Source organism: Salpingoeca rosetta, assembly GCF_000188695.1.
Source record: "Salpingoeca rosetta unplaced genomic scaffold supercont1.1, whole genome shotgun sequence".
Lineage (NCBI taxonomy): Eukaryota > Choanoflagellata > Craspedida > Salpingoecidae > Salpingoeca > Salpingoeca rosetta.
The window spans coordinates 264,708-287,207 of NW_004457740.1; the positions used below are offsets into that span (position 1 = coordinate 264,708).

General features: G+C 54.8%; 7 protein-coding genes across 7 annotated transcripts in view; 2 read left to right on the forward strand and 5 right to left on the reverse strand.

The window, feature by feature from the left end:
• The window catches only part of PTSG_11531 (uncharacterized protein), a gene marked incomplete at its 3' end in the record, with an annotated part of 2,930 nt that extends 484 nt beyond the window's left edge, over nt 1–2,446 (reverse strand). Inside the window, exons 1-5 of the mRNA XM_004998558.1 lie at nt 1,478–2,446; nt 1,122–1,307; nt 879–974; nt 545–737; nt 277–377 (exon numbers count right to left, since the gene is read on the reverse strand). Coding sequence (XP_004998615.1) covers nt 277–377; nt 545–737; nt 879–974; nt 1,122–1,307; nt 1,478–2,287 — 1,386 coding nt within the window. The 5' untranslated portion in view covers nt 2,288–2,446. The remainder of the gene's footprint in view (nt 1–276; nt 378–544; nt 738–878; nt 975–1,121; nt 1,308–1,477) is intronic.
• Nucleotides 2,380–4,051, reverse strand: PTSG_11532 (40S ribosomal protein). The gene is made up of 4 exons (XM_004998559.1): nt 3,904–4,051; nt 3,588–3,643; nt 3,010–3,040; nt 2,380–2,725 (listed from the first exon to the last, which is right to left on the reverse strand). The coding sequence occupies exons 1-4, from the start codon at nt 4,000–4,002 to the stop codon at nt 2,540–2,542; spliced, it is 372 nt and encodes a 123-aa protein (XP_004998616.1). The 5' UTR covers nt 4,003–4,051; the 3' UTR covers nt 2,380–2,539.
• Nucleotides 4,052–4,563: 512 nt separating this feature from the next.
• PTSG_00061 (uncharacterized protein) lies at nt 4,564–8,249 on the forward strand (the record flags this gene model as incomplete). Its single annotated transcript, XM_004998560.1, has 1 exon — nt 4,564–8,249. The coding sequence occupies one exon, from the start codon at nt 4,564–4,566 to the stop codon at nt 7,969–7,971; it is 3,408 nt and encodes a 1,135-aa protein (XP_004998617.1). The 3' UTR covers nt 7,972–8,249.
• An 832-nt stretch (nt 8,250–9,081) lies between these two features.
• On the reverse strand, nt 9,082–10,982 carry PTSG_00062 (stromal ascorbate peroxidase). Its single transcript, XM_004998561.1, has 3 exons — nt 10,375–10,982; nt 9,996–10,073; nt 9,082–9,662 (listed from the first exon to the last, which is right to left on the reverse strand). Exons 1-3 carry the CDS (start codon nt 10,963–10,965, stop codon nt 9,312–9,314), a joined length of 1,020 nt encoding a protein of 339 aa, XP_004998618.1. The 5' UTR covers nt 10,966–10,982; the 3' UTR covers nt 9,082–9,311.
• On the forward strand, nt 10,978–13,244 carry PTSG_00063 (uncharacterized protein). The gene is made up of 5 exons (XM_004998562.1): nt 10,978–11,279; nt 11,508–12,136; nt 12,341–12,448; nt 12,664–12,779; nt 12,971–13,244. Exons 1-5 carry the CDS (start codon nt 11,119–11,121, stop codon nt 13,103–13,105), a joined length of 1,149 nt encoding a protein of 382 aa, XP_004998619.1. The 5' UTR covers nt 10,978–11,118; the 3' UTR covers nt 13,106–13,244.
• Nucleotides 13,245–13,697: 453 nt separating this feature from the next.
• On the reverse strand, nt 13,698–17,593 carry PTSG_00064 (uncharacterized protein; the record flags this gene model as incomplete). Its single annotated transcript, XM_004998563.1, has 13 exons — nt 13,698–13,796; nt 13,973–14,060; nt 14,277–14,377; nt 14,620–14,755; nt 14,920–15,041; nt 15,256–15,324; nt 15,544–15,618; nt 15,813–15,852; nt 16,096–16,405; nt 16,691–16,739; nt 16,918–16,987; nt 17,243–17,325; nt 17,567–17,593. The coding sequence occupies 13 exons, from the start codon at nt 17,591–17,593 to the stop codon at nt 13,698–13,700; spliced, it is 1,269 nt and encodes a 422-aa protein (XP_004998620.1).
• A 131-nt stretch (nt 17,594–17,724) lies between these two features.
• Nucleotides 17,725–22,500, reverse strand: part of PTSG_00065 (uncharacterized protein) — a gene marked incomplete at both ends in the record, with an annotated part of 5,521 nt that continues 745 nt past the window's right edge. Inside the window, 14 exons of the mRNA XM_004998564.1 lie at nt 17,725–17,812; nt 18,024–18,111; nt 18,432–18,475; nt 18,767–18,810; nt 18,980–19,035; nt 19,308–19,492; nt 19,700–19,786; nt 20,006–20,115; nt 20,510–20,584; nt 20,831–20,942; nt 21,220–21,384; nt 21,686–21,742; nt 21,929–22,012; nt 22,222–22,447. Coding sequence (XP_004998621.1) covers nt 17,725–17,812; nt 18,024–18,111; nt 18,432–18,475; nt 18,767–18,810; nt 18,980–19,035; nt 19,308–19,492; nt 19,700–19,786; nt 20,006–20,115; nt 20,510–20,584; nt 20,831–20,942; nt 21,220–21,384; nt 21,686–21,742; nt 21,929–22,012; nt 22,222–22,447 — 1,421 coding nt within the window. The remainder of the gene's footprint in view (nt 17,813–18,023; nt 18,112–18,431; nt 18,476–18,766; nt 18,811–18,979; nt 19,036–19,307; nt 19,493–19,699; nt 19,787–20,005; nt 20,116–20,509; nt 20,585–20,830; nt 20,943–21,219; nt 21,385–21,685; nt 21,743–21,928; nt 22,013–22,221; nt 22,448–22,500) is intronic.

Consider the following 22,500-nt stretch of genomic DNA (forward strand, 5'->3'; position numbering starts at 1 on the left):
AACAGACGTCGCCACGGCCTGCACAGTCCGGGGTGCGTGTATATTGTGCGTGTGTGTGTGTGTGTGTGTGTGTGTGTGTGTGTGTGTTATGCATGCGTGTGTGTGTGTGTGTGTGTGTGTGTGTGTGTGTGTGTGTGTGTGTGTGTGTGTGTGTGTGTGTGTGTGTGTGTGCACAATGTGAATATGTGCACGAACATTTGCACGTTTGTGCTTGCAGGACATCGTGTGTGCAACAAATCAAAGACTGCGTTAGCAGGTTCTCGATGGCCACCCCACCTTTGTCATCCGGAGGAGGAGGTCTGCTGTCTCTGACGGAGACGTAGTGAGTCGGGGATACACCTCTGCATCCATCTGCAGCCACACCAGCACGTGCTCGGCTGGTGGTGGTGGTGCACGAGGTGTGAGGAGCGATCAGCAGTGGCGAGAGAGGGAGAGGGAAAGGCGGAAGAAGCAGGAAGAGGAAGACAGACTCACAGACAGACAGACGGACGGACAGACGGACGGGCAGACAGACGCAGACCCAATTGCAGCTGCACAAACGGACCGATGACGCGTGTGACGCTGGTGCTGGGTGCGCTGTTGCGGGCGGATCTGCTGGGCCGGGCGGATCTGCTGGGCCGCTTCGCCGACCTCCCACCGCCGCTCTCACCGCCGTGCACATGTGCAACGAATGCGCGGTGCTCCTTGCTGTCCTGCGCACGGAAGAAGCGTTCCAGCCCTTCAATCACAAGCGTGATCTGTACAGTGACGGCGATTACAACAAGTCGTGTCAGCGGTGAACCGCACCCGTGTACTGTAATTGTACACAGACACACAGACACACAGACACAGAGTCTCCCAGTCTGCAATGAGCGGGACTGCACGTTGGCTGAGCGCACCTTCCATGTCGGGTCAATGACGGCCTTGATGGAAGCAATAAAGTCCTTCAAGCCGCTCTCCTTGTCAATGAGAGTAACCAGCTCCTTCCCTGACACCTGAGCCAAGGAGGAGGGGAATGTGAGTGGTGATATGGAGGGCTGACTAGTTGAGGATACGATGTGTCACACACACACACACACACACACACACACACACACACACACACACACACACACACACACACACACACACATGCGGCGTACCAGGACGAGCAAGTGTGGCTCGTCTTCGAGGGTGGACACAACTTGGGCCTGCTGTGTGTCCACAGAATCGCGCCTGCGCTGCCACCACACTGTACGGCCCAACGCGGCCAGTGGACCGTCGTGCTCCTCCACGATGGTGACATCGTGTTGCGACAGCGTTTCCCGCAGCGCCGACCGTGCGCGATCCTGATGCGCGCGCGTGTGTGTGCATGAATAAAGATGAGCACACGTTCATGCGCACAGCTGTCAATCAGCTGCAAGCCAAACACACACACACACGCACGCGCGCGCACACACACACACACACACGCACGCACACACACACACACACACACATTATCATCATCATCAAGCACCTTGAGCAGCGCAGAAGAGATGTGGCACCTCATGGTGGCGAGGTGAGCAGCCACATCTTTCTTCTTGGACGTGGCACGCACAAGCTTGCGCACCGCAGTGCTGTGTTCCTTCTGCTTCTTCCTCTGCTCTCGCTCGCGCTTTCGCTGCTCCTTCGCCAGAGCTTGCTGCTCCCGTCGCGTCATTGTTTGCGCTTGGTCCCCGCTGCTGCTCCGCGACGGCTCTGCCTGCGTTGTCGTCCCCACCTTAGCCTTCTTGCGTGCGTTGACACGTACAGCCACTTCTCTGCTGCCAAAGCCATTGTCGTCGGCACTCTCGTTGTAGCTGTGCTTTGCTGTTCCGACGGCTAGCTGCGTGCTCGGTAAGCTATCGCTATCACTGCCGTGACCGTCGTCGTCGCTGCTGTTGTCTGGTTCAGTGTCACCGCCTCCGTCCACAACTGCTGTGCCTCTGGCCTCACGGCTGCCGGGCTGACGTTGATGCTGCCGCCGCTGCTGTCGCCGTCGTAGCGGGTGCGGAGACGTGGCCGCTGTGCTTGCATCGCCCAGATCCAGCTGCAGGCCCGAGCACACTTTGTTGGCGGCAGACCCCGTGTGCTGCGCCATGAGCGATGGCCGACGCTGGGCCAGCCGCTCCGCCAGCGACAGCAACGGCACCCCTTCTCCGTCGTCATCGTCGTCATCGTCGTCATCGTCATTTACATCATCTGTGGCAGAGAGGTCGCACACCCAGCTACCACTGCTCACCACAACAAGGTCATCATCACCATCGCCACCATCGTCAACATCCCTGCTACTGACAACCCCCTCCATGGCCACTGTTGGTTGCTTCTTGCAACGGTTGTTTGGTTGTTGTTGGTGGTGGTGGTGGAATGTGATGTGTGACTTGCTGCATGGATGGATGGATGCGTTGGCTTGGATAAGCCGAACTGGTTGTAATGTGTGATGAATGACAAGCGTGATGTGACACCGAGGGGAGGGCACGCAGAGAGAGAGAGGGAGAGAGAGAGGTAGCAGGCAGATAGTTGGATACCACGCAGCGAAGAGAGAAAGGAGAGAGACAGATCATCGGCCCTCGACGCGAAGGCGGTCGAGTGTGCTGTAGCCAATGGACTGCAGCATGTCAAACGTGTCCTGATCCACGGGGATGGTGTCGTCGGCGTGGATGGCAGAGACCTCGGGCACGTAGTTGTCGCGGCGCTCGCGCTCCTCCTCCTGCAGCTTGATGGAGATGCCGCGCACAGGGCCCTTCTGCCCTCCCCAAACCAGCAGCAGTGACAGCGGGTGAGACGGGGGTTGCGGGGAGAGGGGGGAAGTGGGCGAAGAGGGGAAGGGGTCACGCGACACAGATGACATGTATGGGACGGAGAAGGACGACACGAACCAAGCAAGCAAGAAGCAAAGAAACCAACAACAACAACAACAACAACAACAACAACAACAACAACAACAACAACAACAACAACAACAACAACAACAACAACAACAACAACAACAACAACAACAACAACAACAACAACAACAACAACACACACCTGGATGCGCTTCATGAGGTGCGTGATGAAGCTGTTGTGGACATGGTGATGAAAGTGCAAGTGCATGCCAGTTGTCGTAGCGATGACAAGCGACACCACACAGGCAAGCGACACCACACAAGCAAAAACAGCGCAGCAAGAACGGTGCATGTGGTCGACAGTGCGTGTTCGAGTGCACAGCAAGAGCAAAACGCCAAGGCACGCGCAATCGCGTGTGGGCGAGTGTGCATGCATGTGTGCACGGGCGTGTTTCATGAGCTCCAAAAAGAAGAAGAGAACCACATGGATGCGCCTTCCTCCCACAATCAACAAGTGATTGCAGGCAGTCATCCCCTTGTGTCACGTCGAACCCACCCTCCTCAGCCTTGAGGAGGCAGCGAGCGGGGTGGGCGACAAACACGCTGGGGATGTGCATCAACCTTCCTCCCACAAAGGCCCCCCGCAACCAACATATACAACATGGGGTGCGTTTTGTCACAGGGACAGCACACACACACACATGCGTGCTTGTGGTTGTTGTTGGGTTGGGGGGAGGGCCAAATGTTGGGCAGTCGCATTCACATCACAGACACACGTACCCAGCAATCTGGTTCCGCAGCCGCTTCGAAGGCACAATCGCAAACTCCTCCACCAGCTGCAGCGAGTGTGTGTGTGTGTGTGTGTGTGTGTGTGTGTGTGTGTGTGTGTTGTTTGCAGTGAGTACGTGAAGCAAGTAGTGGACCAAATGCACACGATTCACTGCAGTGCACGCACACGTGCTTTCTCCCGCACATGCACACGCGCACGACGCACACGACGCACACTTCCATCAAACCAACAAGCCATCCCCACCCACTCTCTTCAACAAACACACACACACACACGCACGCACAAGAGCAAAGGCTTTTGACGTACGCGCTTGTTGGTCTCAAAGTCGTTGGTGAGGCGAGTGTAGTACTTCTCAATCATGACCTTGGCGGCCTTCTTCACCGTCTTCGTGCGCACGCGACCCATCTTGGTTGGCTTGCTTCTGCGACTGGAGATGCGAGAGAAAATTAGTGGTGTTTTCCACAAGTTGTCTTGTATCACGCCTTTTCCCAAGAAGCAACTTTTCCTTTGTTGCTGGTGCTTGTGGACGGTGCTGCTTTTTGAGACACTGAGACAGAAGGACAGGACACCCTTCCTGCCTCCCTCCTCAGATCAAAGAGAAGCCGAGAAGCCGAGAAGCTGCTAAGTAAGCTGAGAAGATCCCACACTTCACGAACCACAGAAGGAGTGTGCTGCGCTGCCTGAGGTGCCGAGTGGGAAGAGATCAGGAGATCACGAACTCACTCACGAGACTCCTGGAACTGCGCGCACAACCAACTACAAACAGTGCAAGCAGTGCACAAGAAAGCACATACAAGAGAACGAAGAACAGAAGAACACACCTCCCTAGCCCGGAAGTTCCAGTCTTCCTTCCAGCCTTCCCCTTCAACCTTCAACGGGAAGCTTGTCCAAAGCCGCTTGCAAGCTTGCTTTCCCATCTCGCAGCGCAGTCGCTACCCATCAAGAAGACCAAAGGACCAAATTATCATGGACGACAGAAGAGTGGCGGCGGCTCAGAGGCCAGATGCCGAAACGCCACAAGAACATGAACAACACCACCACCACCAACAACAACAGCAACAGCAGCAGCAGCAACAGCAGCACCACGTGCAGCCCGGCATGCAAAACGAAGAACAAGGCCAAGAGCAGCCCGCTGTGAACGTCAACAGGCAGGGTAGAGGAGATCTGCACCCTGACAGCGACAGCAGTGACAACAACGACGACAACTTGCCTGCAGGCACGCAAACCCGCGCGGACAGCAAAGTGGTCGACCACGCGACAGCATTCTCCGAGGATGAGCAGGACGATGGCCATCATGTGTTGCCTGATACGAAGATGGATGGCGCCAGTGGATCAGAAGAGGACGACATACTTCCGTTTGAGTTTGATGAGCAAGGAGACATCGAAACGCGGGCGTTGCTTGGGCCCATGATTGCCAACGCCCGAGCTCGTCTGCTACCTAGGCGAGGTGGGCCCACTCATTCTCAGCAGCCTGGTTGGATGTGCAACCGGCTGTCTTCTGTGCTCAACCGCTGCACCACTCGTCGACTGGTTATGATTGGCATGGCCGTGCTGTGCCTTGTCCTGATTGTGGCTGTACCCGTTGCGGTTGTGCGAAAGCGCAGCGTTGGAGAACCCGGTCCAAGCGAAGCACCAAGCGAAGCACCAAGCGAAGCCCCAAGCGATGAGATATTGAGCTGCGACGATTATGACAGCCGTACTCGCTTTCAACAGGACCACGTCAAGACCGCGTTCTCGGTGTCTGCCTGTTGCTGTCCAGAGGTGTCCAACCTACGTGCCATCACGACTGACTTGTCTCTGAGCTTGTCGGAGCGCGAACTTCTTCTCGGGCACATCACCTCCATCAGCGGACAGATTTATGGCAGGAATGGCGCGTTGGAGACGCTTGATTTTGGCGATCTCAGAACCCTTGAGCATGGGGTGGACCTGTCCCACAACAGCCTCACGATGGTTGACTTTCTTCAAGTTGAGCGTATTGGCAACATATTCTTGGACAGGAACGCCATCCACCTGCTCGATTTTGGCAACCTGAAGGCGGTTGATGGGAGCGTCGACCTGAGCGACAACAAGCTCCGGCGTTGGCCTGCCAGCAATCTTGAGGTGATTGATGGACTCCTGAACCTAGATGGCAACGAACTGCAGTCCTTTGAGCTCGGAAAGCTGAGGCGGATTCGCGGAGATCTGGTCCTGGGTAACAACAACATCGAGGACTTGTATCTGGACAGCGATGGCGAGCCAGGAGTAGTTATTGAAGGCGGTCTGTATGCCAGTAACAATCGCTTGCGTCGAGTGCGGTTTGGGCGGCTCTCCAGCATTCAAAGCTTGGCATTGCGTGACAACAGCCTACAGTCGATTGACTTTGGCCAACTGACACAGATTGGCGGTCTGCCTAAATGGCCGCGCAACACTGACCGCAGTTGGTCGTTCTGGTATGGGTTTCTTGATGTGTCCAGCAACAATCTCACCTCGATTGCGTTTGGGTCGATTCGACTCGTGAACGGGTCTGTGAACGTGGGTGACAATCGCCTTACTTCCATAGACTTTGGCGAGCTGACTTGCATTGGCGGTGACTTCAGTGCTTCCCGCAATCAGCTCACCGCGCTCGATTTTGGCCGCATCCAATCAATTGGTGGCTTAGTGGACCTGAAGCACAATGCGCTGACCAGCGTTCACTTTGGCGAGATGAACGTGCTGGATGTCCGGCTGCAGTTCAATCCCTTGTCCAACATCACGTTTCGATCTGGCACCAAGGTTGATTTTGGGCTGTGGCTTTCCAAGAACCAACTCACATCCTTGCGGATCGGTGGCTTGGCAAGCACGACTGGCGCCATAGACTTGATGGACAATGACCTCACGTTCTTGGACCTTGGAGAGCTCACACATGTTGGCCGCCTTGAACTGGGTGGCAATCTGCTAACGTCCATTCACCTGGGAGATCTACAGAGCGTGGGCAGCAACGGCAACGGTGTCGTTTCGATGAATTACAACCCAGTCACCAAGATTTCCTTCAACTCGCTTCCGCGCATCGCGTATGGGCTCGAGATTACGAACACTGACGTGAGTAGACTGCACATTGATGGAGTCTCGGTCATCAGTGGCTCTCTACGCCTCAGCGAGAACAAATTGTCGTCCCTTGATCTGGGAACGCTAACGATGGTTGAAGGTGACGTGGACCTGAGCTGGAACAAGCTGACTGAGAGTTGGCACGGCAACCTGGCCCATATTGGCGGCTTCCTCTCCCTCGAAAACAACGACTTGACGTCGTTTGACCTTGGCATCACCAACTTGTTCGTGGGAGATGGAATCGACCTGGAAAGCAACAGTTTGACCCACTTCAGCTTTGGTAAGATGGACACGTGCACGAGCCTGTACCTGGACTCAAACAAGTTGACAGTGCTTGACTTTGGCCGTGTTACCAACCTTGAGACTGTGAGTGCCAGGCACAACCAGCTCACTCGCCTTGAGATTGGGGCTGTGACCACGCTCAAAGAAGTGTATCTGGACAACAATCAGCTGGGCAAGCTGCATCTCGATGGGCAGAAGGGGTTCATGACTGAGCTCAGCGCTAAAAGCAACCGGCTCACGTCTGTCACCTTTGGCGACGTGACCAGAATTGACTCTCTGTCGCTCGACAACAACTTCATCTCCCGGATTCACTTGCCTTCCGTGCCTTCTCACTCCTGGAGAACCGTAAGCCTCATGAACAACTCATTGACGCAAATCAGCTTTACGGCACCCACGACTGACGTCAAACTCAACCTTGCCAACAACGCATTCACCGCGATTCGCCTGGAAAACATTGACAGCGCGGATTTCCTGAACTTGAATGGCAATCAGCTGACCGAGGTCGACTTTGGAAACATGAGCACGGCGCACTCAGTCGTCTTGAATGAAAATGCCATCTCCAGCGTCACCTTCGGCGCGCTCACAAGCATCAACTTTCTCTCCATCAACGAGAACACAATGTCATCACTGACGCTAAATGGAAGCTGCGTCCACGTTGGTTACAAACTCAACATCTTGGACAATGGCCAGCTGATCACGGTGGACGTGAGGGGCCTGAGTGACGCTGGTCAGGTCATCATCTCACGGAACCCGTCGCTTCGCAACGTCAGCTTTGCCAGTAGCAGCACGTCAACAAGCATCAAGACTGCGCTGAGGATGGTTGGCAACGCCCAGCTGACGTCGATTGACTTGGCTGGGCTCGCTGAAATTGAGGGCTACATTGACGTGCGCAGCAGCCCACGTCTGCAGTCTGTGAACTGCAGGGGTCTGGGGTCGTGTATTTGTCACGACAGCGGCACAGCAACGGTGAATTGCCCGCTTCGCTGCCATCATCACGAATGCAAGGACCTTGACGATGATTTAGTGTGAGGTCATGTACTGTCCTTGTGTGTGTACGTGCTGTGCTTTGTGTTGCTGTGAGTGAAAGTGAGGGAGTGAGTGAAAGTGAGGGAGTGTGTGTGTGTGTGTGTGTGAAAGTGAGGGTGTGAGAGAGTGAGGGTGTGCTGTGCTGTGTTGCGTGTGTGTGCGTGTGTGCACCTTTTGCATAATGCTGGTTGACGCCTGCCGTCCCAGGCTGTAGCGTTCTTGTGTGACCTCTTTTGAGCGTTGTTCCTGTCCGATCTTTGCTTCTTGTCATTCACGTCCTACCCCTTGAAGCCGCTTCCTGGCTTCCTGCTTTTCTGAGTTTGCATGCGTTGTTTGAGTCGTGTGTTGTGGTTGCTTGTTGACTGTGCTGCTCAGGCTTTTGTTATTCCATCAACCATACAGTTGCCATCCGTTGTAGTTGAAGTGAGACATGACAGTTGCATGGTGACTGGTTTAACAAAACCCTCACATGACACAGCAAACGCGAATAAGTGGCAGTTGCGGGACAAAGGGAGAGAGAGGCAAGTGCTGTGCTTGCTTGACCTTCCTCCAATCAATTTACATATTTCCAACACCATGACCAGTCCATCATTTCCACTGTATTTTTGGGGTTTCAAAAGGGTCTGTGAACTGCAGGGGTCTGGGGTCGTGTATTTGTCACGACAGCGGCACAGCAACGGTGAATTGCCCGCTTCGCTGCCATCATCACGAATGCAAGGACCTTGACGATGATTTAGTGTGAGGTCATGTACTGTCCTTGTGTGTGTACGTGCTGTGCTTTGTGTTGCTGTGAGTGAAAGTGAGGGAGTGAGTGAAAGTGAGGGAGTGTGTGTGTGTGTGTGTGTGAAAGTGAGGGTGTGAGAGAGTGAGGGTGTGCTGTGCTGTGTTGCGTGTGTGTGCGTGTGTGCACCTTTTGCATAATGCTGGTTGACGCCTGCCGTCCCAGGCTGTAGCGTTCTTGTGTGACCTCTTTTGAGCGTTGTTCCTGTCCGATCTTTGCTTCTTGTCATTCACGTCCTACCCCTTGAAGCCGCTTCCTGGCTTCCTGCTTTTCTGAGTTTGCATGCGTTGTTTGAGTCGTGTGTTGTGGTTGCTTGTTGACTGTGCTGCTCAGGCTTTTGTTATTCCATCAACCATACAGTTGCCATCCGTTGTAGTTGAAGTGAGACATGACAGTTGCATGGTGACTGGTTTAACAAAACCCTCACATGACACAGCAAACGCGAATAAGTGGCAGTTGCGGGACAAAGGGAGAGAGAGGCAAGTGCTGTGCTTGCTTGACCTTCCTCCAATCAATTTACATATTTCCAACACCATGACCAGTCCATCATTTCAACGACACTTCAGTCGAGCTCAACGTGGAATGCAAACATGGAGCCAGACTCTGACAGCTTCTTGTGGGCCGGTGCATATGCAGCGAGAAAGCTGCGGTTGTCGCTGGCAAACTGACGAAAGTGCCTGGCATATTCTTCCTTGGCGACGGCACTGTCGGTTGGCAACCAGAGCAGTGCCTTGTCTGACTTGTATGCTTGTTGGAAAAAGGCGTTGTCAAAGCTGAGCCAGTTGCTCGTCCACGACTGACCACCAGGCATACCAATACCCGCGTGTCCATCTCCGCGTGCAACGTGTGTTGAGCGTGTGTGTGGTGTGCCTTTGTCGTTGCCGTAGCCATATTCTGTGACGCCGCTGCGCTCCTGTGTGCACATGCGTACGTGTTTGTGTCATGATGTGTGCATGTGTGTGTGTTTGTGTCATGGTGTGTGTATGTGTGTGTGTGTGAGGGTGTACGGAATGGACAGAGAAAACGAAAACAACATATGTATGTGAGGGTGTATGTGAGGGTGTGGGTGCGTGTGCGTGAATGAAAACAGAAAGGAACTCCGACCACCATTGGCCACGTGTAAGAGGAAGTGCGGCATCACGTGCGCGTGGTCAGTTCATCGTGCACTTTGGCTCACGCGCGTTATTTCCACAAAGGCAATCGCGAGGGTGAGAGCAGCATCAACACGCACACGATGTACCCACACCTTGAAAGCACGCCCAATTGTGTGAGCGCCGATGAGAGCAACGGTTTCCTTGGGCGTCATGCCCAGTCGATCAAACACCTGTTGCGTGTGCGGTGGGTGTGATGGAGTCGATAGCGGATGGGCGGGTCGTGAGAGTAAGACCACAACTCAGGTGCACAGTTACACGAAAAATTGGGCCTGCATGTCGCCATAGACACACAGCAGCTTGCTGGCTTATCTGACCACAGAAGTCACGATCAGCAGGCAAAGCAAGCCACACGCGCACACACACACACATGCAAACACCACACGGCACCACACACCATAACCACACACACACACACACACACACACACACACACACACACACACACAAAACCACCCAAACACATGCACACACCTTCCGAACGTGGTCGAGAGGGGAAGCTGGGTTGGCGTCTGGCAGTTTGCCTTCTTCTGCTGGTACATCGGCATCAATACGGCCGTAGCGCATTGGAATACGCGGGCCGCCGGCGAGCTCCACGGCGAGCGCACCCGCCAGCTGAATGAGATCTGCCCACGACACCATCGGGTGCTTTGTATGAAACGGTTGAAGGAAGCGGACCGCCTTTTCAAGGCCCGCGTTGGCTGCGTGCTTCAGCTCAGGGGACAGCCGGATGCTGCCGTTTGCGCCCCCGCAGTCTGGAAAGCAGGGGACATGGCGGTTGTATGTGCCTGCGTCATGCCATGCCAAGCGCAGCATGATTGGGTGGCAGTTTCGTTTGTCAATGAAGGTCCTGAGTTCCTTTTCAAGCTTGCGAAGCTCCTCCCTGTATTCACTGAGTGTTGTTGCTGCTGCCACCGCAGCAGTTGATGGTGCCGAATCTCTTCTTGTGTTGTTGCTGCTACTGCTGGTGGTGGTGCTGTTGTTTGCACCCTCGTTGCTGTCCTTGCCCACCCGCTTCCTCGACGCCTCAACATGGCGCAGCATCACAGCGGCTCGCTCGCTCATTGTCGTCTGGCTGGCTGATCAAAGTTGGGAAAAATATTGAACACCGTTTTAAAGTTTCGGCATTGCAGTGGCAGGACTTGACTTGTTGCTTGCTTTGGATTGTGTGCTGGCACGCACCCGCCTTGAGGCTCATCATCAATCATCAGCAGCATCATGGCAGCGACGGCGAGTGGCGGTGGAGGGTTGATTGGGTTGTTGTGGGGAGCGAGAGCTGGGCAAGTGTCACTGCGGTCTTTGGCTAATGTTGTGGTCAAGTTGGGGAACGACCTGCCGCGTCTCAAGTTCCTGACAGAGGCTGCTCCAGACGACATTCTGTGCGTGCGCCTTCATGTCGCGTGTGTGCGTGTGTGTGTGTGTGTGTGTGTGTGTGTGCGTGCGTGCGTGCGTGTGTCTGTGTGTGTGTGTGTGAGTGTGTGTGTGTGCGTGGGCATGGAGTTGTGTCGTTTCCGCTACCATATGATGCCAGGCACACACACACACACACTCTCTCTCTCACTCACATGCGCTCGCACTTGCACACACACACACACACACAACTACAGGGAAGAACCGCTGCAGGCGCGCAAGCAGGCCGTGTCAGTATGGAATGATTTCATCCATGGGGAAGCCATGGAAGATGAGCGCCAAGCTGCTCCGATGATGACACAGCGACATATTGGGTGCATGGCGACAGCGTGCTTGGCAGCACGTATGTTGACGGAACACATCTGGCTGCTCAGCAACAGCACGCTCTTTGGTGACTGCAGCGACATTGCTGACTCACAGGGCACCGCCAAGAGAATACGCCAGCAAGCAGCGCAGGACCTGCCGCCTGACGCCATTGCTTCACTGGATGACCTTGTTCGAGACCCTGCCGAGAACCCGCTGCAGCCCGCACCGCGCCCTGACCTCTGCCATGACGCGCTTGGCGACATGCTTCGAACGCAAGGCCACAAGGTCGATGAGGAGAACATGCTGAGGCAGCCAGATGCGCTGCTCGTACAAGACATTGGCAACCTGCGCAACCTCCTGGATGTGGTCATCATGGATGTGTCCTCGCTTGCTGTGGAGAAGCACGGCGTGGCGCCTCATGTTCACATCGACGACAGCTTGCGCTCTCTCCCTTCTCCGCTTGTCTCCATTCCCATGTATCTCGACACGTTGTTGCGCGAGCTCCTCAAGAACGCATTCAGTAAGTGTCTGGTCCGTCACAGTTTTGTCAAAGATGCGCGTGTCGTTGCTTTTCTGTGTGTGTGCACTATGCATGTGTACACATGTGTACGTGTGCATTTACTTCACGGAGTGTATATTTGTTACTTGCTGGTGAGGGCGACGACAACTCGCAAGATCACGCCATCTCACACCAGCTGTACAATGCGATTTTACCGCGTCACAGCCGCTACGATATCCAGGCATGGCATTGACGCAGACATGGCGCCCCCAATTGAGATTCGCCTGTCCAGGTTCAACCACCAGCTGGCAAAGATTGCCGTCGTCGACTCGGGTGAGGCACTCTCGCGCTCGTAGTTTTGTGTGTGTGTGTGTGTGTGTGTGTGTGTGTGTGTGTGTGTGTGTGTGTGTGCAAATATATGTGTGTATATATGCGCATATGTGTGTGTGTGTGTGCGTGTATGTATGACGGACGTCAGTTGACGGGTAATTTAACCACTCGTATTGCCCACGTACGCGTCTCCTTCTTCCCCTGCGTATCACCACCAGGCTCCGGCGTTCCTTTGCGCATCGAACGCTCCATCTTCGACTGGTTCTTCACGTCGCAGGCAGCCAACAAGAACCCCTCGTACACCTTCTCTGGCGACTTTGGCGGCGTGCTGGCGGTGAGCACATCTCACATGTGTGTGTGTATGTGTGTGTGTGCGTGTGTGTGTGCGTGTGTGTGCGTGCGTGTGTATGTGTGTGTGTGTTGTTTGCACCTGATTCAAACAACATCCGGTGACAAACCCGTAGCAACAACACATGCTCACGACGTGCATGCATGAACACGCCAACCACTCCCTCTTGTCATCAGGGCGAGGGTGTGGGGCTTCCCCTCTCGCGCACATATGCGCAGCTGCTTGGTGGCGACTTGGCGCTGAGTCATGTGTATCGTCCGTCCGGCGCTGTCTTCCACCTCCTGCTGCCCACTCTCACCTCTGCTGATTAGCGTGACACATGCTGGTGCTGCTGACAGTTTGCTACTTCCTCCAAACGTACAGCTCGCAGCCGTTTGCTTCGCTGCAGTTGACGCATTTTGAGCTACAATCGCCAGCTTGCTGTGACTTGTTGTTATGTTACACCTCCCCCCCTTGCCACGCTGGTGCTTCGACGCCTCGCTCTCCGCAATGATTGTGGCGTGTGGTGCGTCGACTGGTGGCCATTGTTGTTATTCTTGCTGAAGGTGACCGTTCACGTGTCCAGTCCACGACAGGGGTTTGAGCAATCACAGCAAAACAGAACGAATGTTATGCCATGTGGTGTGGCATGACAGGACACGCAGAGGGAACAGAAAGGGAACGTGACCTTCACCAAAAGTCGCACGTAACACGTTGGCATGGCAATGTGGGGGGAAACGCAGACGAAGGGGAAGAACAGCAACGAAGCGAATGCACTCCGCGAATCAAACACAGCGTCAGGGACAACGGAAAACGGGTTGTTGTTGTTGTTGTTGTTGTTGTTGTTGTTGTTGTTGTTGTTGTTGTTGTTGTTGTTGTTGTTGTTGTTGTTGTTGTTGTTGTTGTTGTTGTTGTTGTTGTTGTTCAGCGGACAATGTTGAGACGATACGCCCAGCGCCACGTGGACGAGGCGTCGAGCGGGAACAGGTGGTGGAACACAGCCAGCGTCCCAGCAGGAATCGTCTGTGCATGCACACGCATGTGCATGTGTGTGTGTGTGTGTGTGCGTTGATGTAGGTGAGTGTGGGCGCGCATACATCTGTGCATGCGCATGGGCACGTAGTTGTTGGTGTGCAAGTGGGATTGATGATGCACCACGGCGTCGATGCAACGCGCTTCATCGTGACTACGTGATTCACCTTTTCCACGGCGAGAGAGTCTGAAGTCGTGCCAACATTGTCCGACTTGTTGCAGTCGACAGTCACCTGGCAGTTTTCAGCATAGTTGCTGCAAACAAGGCCAATGCCAAGCGTGGGTGAGCATGTATGTTTGTGTGTGCGCGTGCGTGTGAACATGTGTGTGTACGTGTGTGTACATGTGTGTGTGTGTGTGCACGTGTACGTGCGTGTGTGTACACATGTGCGTGCGAATGTGTACATGTGCCGGTGTACAGCCGGCCAAAACACCACACATGTACACCTCCACACAAGCACACACGCACACCTCTTGACGGCAAGGGTGGTGCCGGCGGTTCCCCGTGAGAGCTGATAGACGATGAGGTTGCCGTTGTCGTACTCCGTGGGCACACCCGTCGCAGACACCCACTGCAGTTGCGCCATCGTGCGCAGTGAGGATGGGGTACATTGGGACGAAAACGGTAGAGGGGTAGACGAACGAGTCAGGCACACACACACACATGCACATACACATACACAGACACACACACACACACACACACCACACACACACACACAGACACAGACACACACACACACACACACACACACACACACACACACACACACACACACACACACACACACAAACACAAGCACAAACACCTCACCTTTGTGAGGGCGTCCTCGTGAAGGGCTGAGTCGTAGGGCGTGCGCTTGAGGGTGCAGGCTGCCGTCTCCGCATGCACGGAAACAATGAACCGGCGCTCGTCCACGAGATGAAACTTCTCGTTGTAGCCGAGGTTCCTGCACAAGAAAGAGGCGCACAAATTCCGGTGAATGCGGGGAAGTGGTGCAGATCGTAAAGGAAAAATAGGACCACGCATATTCACACACGCACACACGCACACACGCACACACGCACACACGTACACACATACAGACACACGCACATACACACGTACACGCACCTGATGACTTTGAGCACTTGGTCCTCTTTGAGCTGGGCGAGGAAATCGCGGAATCCGTCGCGTGTGATTCCCGTGTCGGTGCTGTCGTACTCTTGCAGCAGCGCAGCAAACCCGTCCTCACTCTGGGTCGGTTGGTTCCGGGGATGCACACGTGCGAATGTGTGGGGTTGAATGCGTGAACAAGGAAGCAAAGCAAAGGGGGGGGGAATGGAGAAAAGGGGGAAGGGGGAAAGAGGAAAGAAAGGACAGAGGGTATTGTCGCCCAAACGACAACAGCACCACCTACATGTGTGTATGTATGTGTTCGTGTGTGTGCACGCAGTGCATATGACGCACCAGGTCTTTGTTGAATGCCTTTTGGTACAGCTCAGAGAATTCACGGAAGGCGAGGAAGCCGCTCATATCCTGTCCAGACAATGGTGTGGCACGTGTGAGAGTGAGTTTGCGAGTTTGTGTACGTGCGTGTGTGTGTGTGTGCGAGCGTGTGTGTGTGTGTGTGAATGAAAATATGGGTGAGTATGTGCGTGTTTGTGCTCACGTGTCGTGCAAGGCCGTGTAACGTGCACAAGGCGCAGAGCGCACGCGTACAAAGCAGCACTGCACCCATCGCTTCACGGCACTGACCTCATCGTAGCGCCGGAAAATCTCGGAGATGATCTGGCGGAAACCGGTGGTGAAACATTCCTCGGCCTCAAACATCTGTTGCCCAAGGAGAGCCGGGGGAAAGGGGAGCAGGGGGTGTCACAGTTGTTATATGGCGATGATGATGGTGGTGGTGAGTGTGGCTGTGTGAGTTGAGAAGCAGCACTCTGAACACACGCACACACATGTTGAAGACATGACGAGAGCCGTCCAGAGCAGCCGTGAGCGGCGAGGCAGCGATGGGAACCCACCTTGCTGAGCGAGCGCGATTCCTTGGCTTCGCGACGATGACTGTATGTGACAAACATGGAATGAGTGGACCGTGACTTGGGAATGAATGGTCAAGCGCATACACAGGCACGTGCACACGGGCTGGCGAACACACCGGCAGAGCATACACACACACATAAAGACACACATAAATACACACACACACACACACATACACACACACACATACACACACACATACACACACACACATACACACACACACACACACAGAAATGCGCGCGCGAACAAAGAGTAGCGTACCCTGAGGTGAAGGGCACGATCATGTAGGAGCCCGGGGCGAGCGTTGGGATGTTGAGCTGGGCCTCCCGCGACCAGCCGCCACCGCACGCGTCAACAAACGCAAGCGAGCCGTCCTTCTCCTTGCGAAGAACAACAAAGCCGAGGTCAACATAGGGCTGGCCATGCAAGATGCGCTCGTCATCCTGGTGGATGGACACCCACGCCTCCGTTGCATCCTCAACGGTCATGCTGATGAAGGGGAAGGACACGTCGCTGCCACTGTACTGGAAGCGGCCCTTGATGCGGAAGTCCTTCCACGCCGTGCCACTCTCTGTGATGGAAGTTGGAGGCGGGCATTGTGACGATGAGGTGTTCAGCGTGGTGGCGGTAGTGGTGTGCAGTGAGCGCGGTGTGGTGTGCGTGCACATGATGGAGATGAGGTGCGCAAGTGCGAATGCACTCGCGTGCTTGATCTTGATGTCGGTGTGCGAGCGTGTGGTTCTGTGGTTGCGTGCACAAGGCGCCAGAGCCATCCAGCAAACCAGCACAAGCAGTACGTGCACGCATGTACACATGCATGCATCAACGCTCATCCACAACACGAATGGGGCCGTACTGGAGTGCACGTGGCAGATGTTGACTTTGGAAAAGTGCTCACGGAAATCCTGAGTTGGGACAACAGCAGAAGGAGGGAGTGAGGAGGTGTGTGTGTTGTGGGGGGGGGAGGGTTGGGGAGAGTGGAAGCGAAGCAGTACACTACGTCAGAGCATGATGCACGTGTAAGCGCTGCCAGCAGCAGGTGCCAACATCAGTCACGCTGCAATGATGGTGCAACAGCTGCACCTGGTATGACATCCAGAAGAGCCCGTCTTTGTCGTTGAATGTGGCGCCAACTTCTTTCACAATGTCATCGCTGCACGGGTGGCGCGTCACAGTGCGTGTATGAGTGCGTGTATGAGTGCGTGTATGGGTGTGTATGAGAGCGCGCGTGAAAAGGTGTGCGTACATGAGAGAGAGAGAGTGTGTGTGTGAGCCGAACCAGGCATGCCATTCTGCTTTCACGACACAAGAGTTTTTTCGCTTCCTCAAGTGTTCACGCCAAAACACAAGCGGAACACAACGACTGGGAAGAGCGAGGTGGCCTCAGTGCACAGCAGCATTCACTCACGTCCAGAGCGAGCTGTTGTCACTCCAGTCGCCCTTCCACTCGAATTCGCCCCAGGGGTTTCGCAGACATACAAGGCGGTGCCCCTGACGCGGCGCAAGGATTTGCGTGCGCGTGTATGTGTGTATGTGAGTGAGTGAGTGTATGTTTGTGTGTGTGTGTGAGTGAGTGTGAGAGAGAGTATGTGTGTGTGAGTGAGTGAGTGAGTGAGTGAGTGAGTGTGTGTGTGTGTGTGTGTGTGAGTGAGTGAGTGAGCGAGTGAGTGAGTGAGCCAGCTTGTGTTTGTTTGGAGAAAGCGGTGTCGTAAGGACACAGGTGGACGCTCACCTTTGACGTCTGCTTCGCTGACAGCATCGTGTACGCATGGCCTGTTTTTGTGTCATGGCATGACAGCCGTGAGCCCACAATCCCATGGCCATGAGAAGCAGCAACCAGCACCAGCACCATCTCATCCCCTCGTCCTCCTCGTCCCGCCCTCCTCCTCATCATCGCCACCAAGCAGCACCTGACACGAGGCCTGGCCCGCCGAGATCGCGACCAGCCACGTTCGACCACTTGTCCTCTCCGGGAACGCTGAAAGGGCGCAGCATTACACAGGCGCACAAGACGCGGGCGTGGGGGGGGGTTGAGGTCGCGCTTGGCAGATGTGTGCGAATGCGCACGATGACCCGAAACACGAGCGCCAAAATGCACACATCCAACACATGCGTGCACTGCCGGAACACGAAGCATGCATGTGTGTCGGTGTGAACACATTGCAACCCAGCGCGCTCTCCCACAATACCTGCATGTCATGATGTTGTCGCGCTCGTCTTCGGCCTTGAGCATCTCCCACAGGTCCTCTGTGCCCGTCTCGTCCATCTTGAAGTCGCCTGGAGTCAGGGCAACGGCAACAGCACCCACGCATATTGAGGGAGAGGGCAGAGGTGGAGAGGTGCAATTTTGGTGTTGTGTGTGTGTGTGTGTGTGTGTGTGTGTGTGTGTGTGTGTGTGTGTGTGTGTGTGTGTGTGTGTGTGTGTGTGTGTGTGTGTGAAGAAGTAGAGGAAGGAGGTTGGCCCGGTGAGTTGTGCGGAAGGAAAGGCACCAGCAGCATCTTCACGAATCTTCTTCGTTCACACATGACGCATTGCGCTCTCCTGTTGTCACGCCATCTCCCACTGTTTGTGCTGTTGGCTGAGGCGCACTACGTACGTGTTGGGCAGCCGGTGATGTCCATCAGCGCTTCGCACGCGAGCCTGCAAGCAACAACACAAAGGTGGAAATGAGAATGGTTGAACACATATAGCATTGTTGTTTAAGTTGTTGTTGTTTAAGTTGTTGTTGTTTAAGTTGTTGTTGTTGTTGTTGTTTAAGTTGTTGTTGTTTAAGTTGTTGTTGTTTAAGTTGTTGTTGTTGTTTAAGTTGTTGTTGTTGTTGTTTTTGTTGTTGCGTTCTCGAGACGTGCGCAACAACAACACAGGCAAGGCAAGGTCCAAGCTACATCGAGTGCGTGCATGCAAAGGTGCGTGCATGCAAAGGTGCCGTACCCGCCACGGAGCATATCGTAGCAGCCGCAGATCTTGGCAAAGGCCTGCACATCACACATAAGCAGGAAGGGCACGAGCGGGGATGGCGGTAACAATGTGTTAGAACAGCACACGCGTTGATGGGCAAGATACAAGGAGCAGACATGAGACGGCTAATAGTAATGCATTCACAAGTGCACACGTAACACCAGCATGCATGCCCAGTACTGGTACCTTCTCAAGAAGGAGGACCCAGAGCTCGTTGCCGTGGCTGCGAGAAAACACGGGGCCTGCGCCCGCAAGGTGGACGCGCACACACGGGGAGCAGAGTTGATGGTTATGGTGGAGATACTTTGTGGCAATTGTGAACAAATACGCGTGGGTGCAATGCATGCATCCACCAGACAACAAAAAACAAACACACACACACACAGACAGACAGACAGACACACACACACACGCAGACACACACATGCGTATATACAGACACAGACACGCGTATACACAGACACACACACACACACAGACACACACACACACACGCGCGCCTCCAGGGCCTCACCTTGTCCGGGGAGGCAGGGAAAGTAGTCGTCGAGGCGAATGAGCCACCACTCGCCGTTCTTGCACAGGCGGACCTGGTAGGCGCCGACGGCGTTTCGCGTCTGCGTGGCTGTGGATCGCGGCGACTGAAAGATCTTCAAGATGCGCTCCTCCCGCTCAGCGATTGACGCGAGCGCACACATGAGCCTGTGATACACATGATAGAGATTGGTTGGTTGGTTGGTTGGTGTAAGCTGCTGGTAGGAAACATCACACGCAACCATCCGGTCAGACAACACACACACAGACACAGACAGACAGACAGACAGACACACAGACAGACAGACAGACAGACAGACAGACAGACACACACACACACACAGACAGGCAGACAACACACTCGCACAGACACACCAGCAATCTCCGAGACGGCCTTGCTTGATGTCGGCTGGCTCGACGCCCTTGACGAACACATCGTAGTCCTTTCCCGCAAAAAACTCGCTGCATTACACATCACAACATACAAACACACATAAAAACACCCACATACACACACATGCACACAGCTGGCGTGAATGTACGCGGCAATGATGGCGCACTTCAAGCTGTCAACTGCAAGAAACGAGCGGTTGCTCACGCGAACGTTGCGACGCGCAGCAATGATACATCCCTGTCACACATGCCATGTCACATCACGTGTCATGCTTGTCATAGCCACACCTTGCGCGGCGCCACACGATTGGCGTGTCGGGATCGCGGTACTCGCTGTCCTCAGTGAAAATCTGCGATTCTGCCGGCAAGAATTCCGTGTCGATGAACTTGACGGAATACTGGTGGACCGCACGTCCAGCACGGGCGGCGACGGTGATGATGATGGGTGCAGATGAAAGTGAAGAAACAGCGGGCGAGGAATGAACATGAGGCAGTGAGGGGACTGGGTGCACGCGTCATTGTTCAGCTGTCAAGGGTATACCATACGGCATGGAAGACACACACACACACACACACACACACACACACACACGCACACACACACACGCACGCACGCACACACACACACACACACACACACACACACACACACACACACACACACACACACACACACGCAGGCACGCACACACACACACATCACACGCACACACATCACAATTACACGGCAGCTAAACCAGGGCCGGGGGAATGGAACACAAAGCGATCATGTGTGGAGCACAGCAGGCCAACCTTCTTGCACTCTGTGATGAGTTCGCCGAGGGAGAGGCGATCGTCGCCATCGAACAGCGGCGTCTTGCGGTACGCCTGCAGGGGAGGGGAGGAGGAAGAGGACAAGGGATTGACGTGCAGTTTGCGCCCCGCAACCACCAAAGGTCAACAAAGTGGAACAACAGGAGACACAGCGGCCATCTGCCAAACTGATGTTAACTACGCACCCGCATCACACATCACACATCACGCAGATCACAGACATCACAGACATCACTCAAGCTACGGCCGAATGACAAATGTGCAGCCCACCGAATGCCATCGTGAAACACAAAACCGCACCTCAAGCTCGTCAGCAATGCGCTGCTGCTGTTCGCGGATTTTCTTCTGCTGATATTCGCGGGAGGGCGGCACTCGCTTCCAAGAGAACTTGCTGTTCAGCGACCACGCAGCCCTGGCCACGCGCACGCAAAGCCGAGGTTGGTGTTGGTGTTGTGGTGACAGGTTGAGTTGATGAGAAAGTGATGCGTATTGAAGAAATCGGAATCAGAATACGTGAAAAGCGAGTGCACACAAACACATACACACAACAAGCACACATGCACACACACGCGCACACAGGTTGACACACACACGCGCACACACGCACACACTCACACCCACACACACACGCGCGCGCGCACACAACCAACACACACACACGCACGCACACACACACACAACCAACACACTTTGGGTTTGAGATGGAGCACTGGCCGATGAATGTTGTGTTTTCTGGCTCGACCGTCTTTGTTGCCACGAGCGAGCCGTCCGCAAAGGCGATGTTGGCACTGCCTTCAATGCTCAGCGTAAACTCAAGCGCCTCGCACAGTGTGTTCTCAACCTCAAAGTCAAACCTGCACACACGCGTGGCGTGTTGGCAGTGAGTGACACATCAGTGTGTAGTAAGTGATACGTGTGAGAAATACATGTGAGTGTGTGAGTGTGAAAGTGTACAACAGTGCAGAGCTGGTCGTGTAGCTGGCACATGCGCGCAAAAACAAGTTCACACACACACACACACACACACACACACACACACACAGGTTCACACTCACACACACACACACACACACACACACACACACACACACACACACACACACACACACACACACACACACACACAGGTTCACGCAAGCAAGAAGTGTGCCTGACTTTGTGGGGTTCTGGTACTGCGTTCGCACGAGCGTCACGCCTTCCTCCAATGGCTTGCTGCAAGATGAAAGACAACACAGGTGACAGAAGGTCAGAGAGAGCGAGAGAGAGAGCGAGAGAGAGAGAGAGAGAGAGAGAGAGAGAGAGAGAGAGAGACGTGGGCGGTTTCAGCACGAATCACACAGCGCCCGGACCTTCCGCACACACTCGCAGGCAGACAAAGACACCATCTTGAGCGGGTACCGGTGGACGTTTGGCGCTGCTGCGTCGTCACGTGGGCTGCGAGGGGTGGAAACATCCTTCTTCCGGCGCTGGTCCTCGGGGTACCTGGCGGTACGGGGAACGAAGGCACATTTGGGGAAGGGGGCACGTGAAGAAGAGGACACACACACACACACACACACATACACACACACACACACACACACACACACACACACAACAATGCACACAGGCGCACACACACAACAATGCACACACACACACACACACACACATCAACAACAACAACAACAACCTCCCCCCCCCCAACTCACGGGATATCAATCTCGCGCGGGTGGATGTGCGGGTCCGGGCGTCGGTCCTCGTCCGCCGGCCGCTGCGGTGCAACCGTCACGTCCGGCAGCTTTGGGCCGCCAGCCCCGTTGTCGGCATCTGGGGTGGTGTTAGAATCGTTGTCACCGCGAACGGATTTGGGGGCTGAGCCGGCCGGGACCTGACGGGTGGCCGTCCAGTTGAACTTGCATGCAAGCTTCCAGCCCTCTGTTGCGTGTGGAGTGCATTGCGTGAGTTGCGTGGGTGGATGGGTTGCGTGA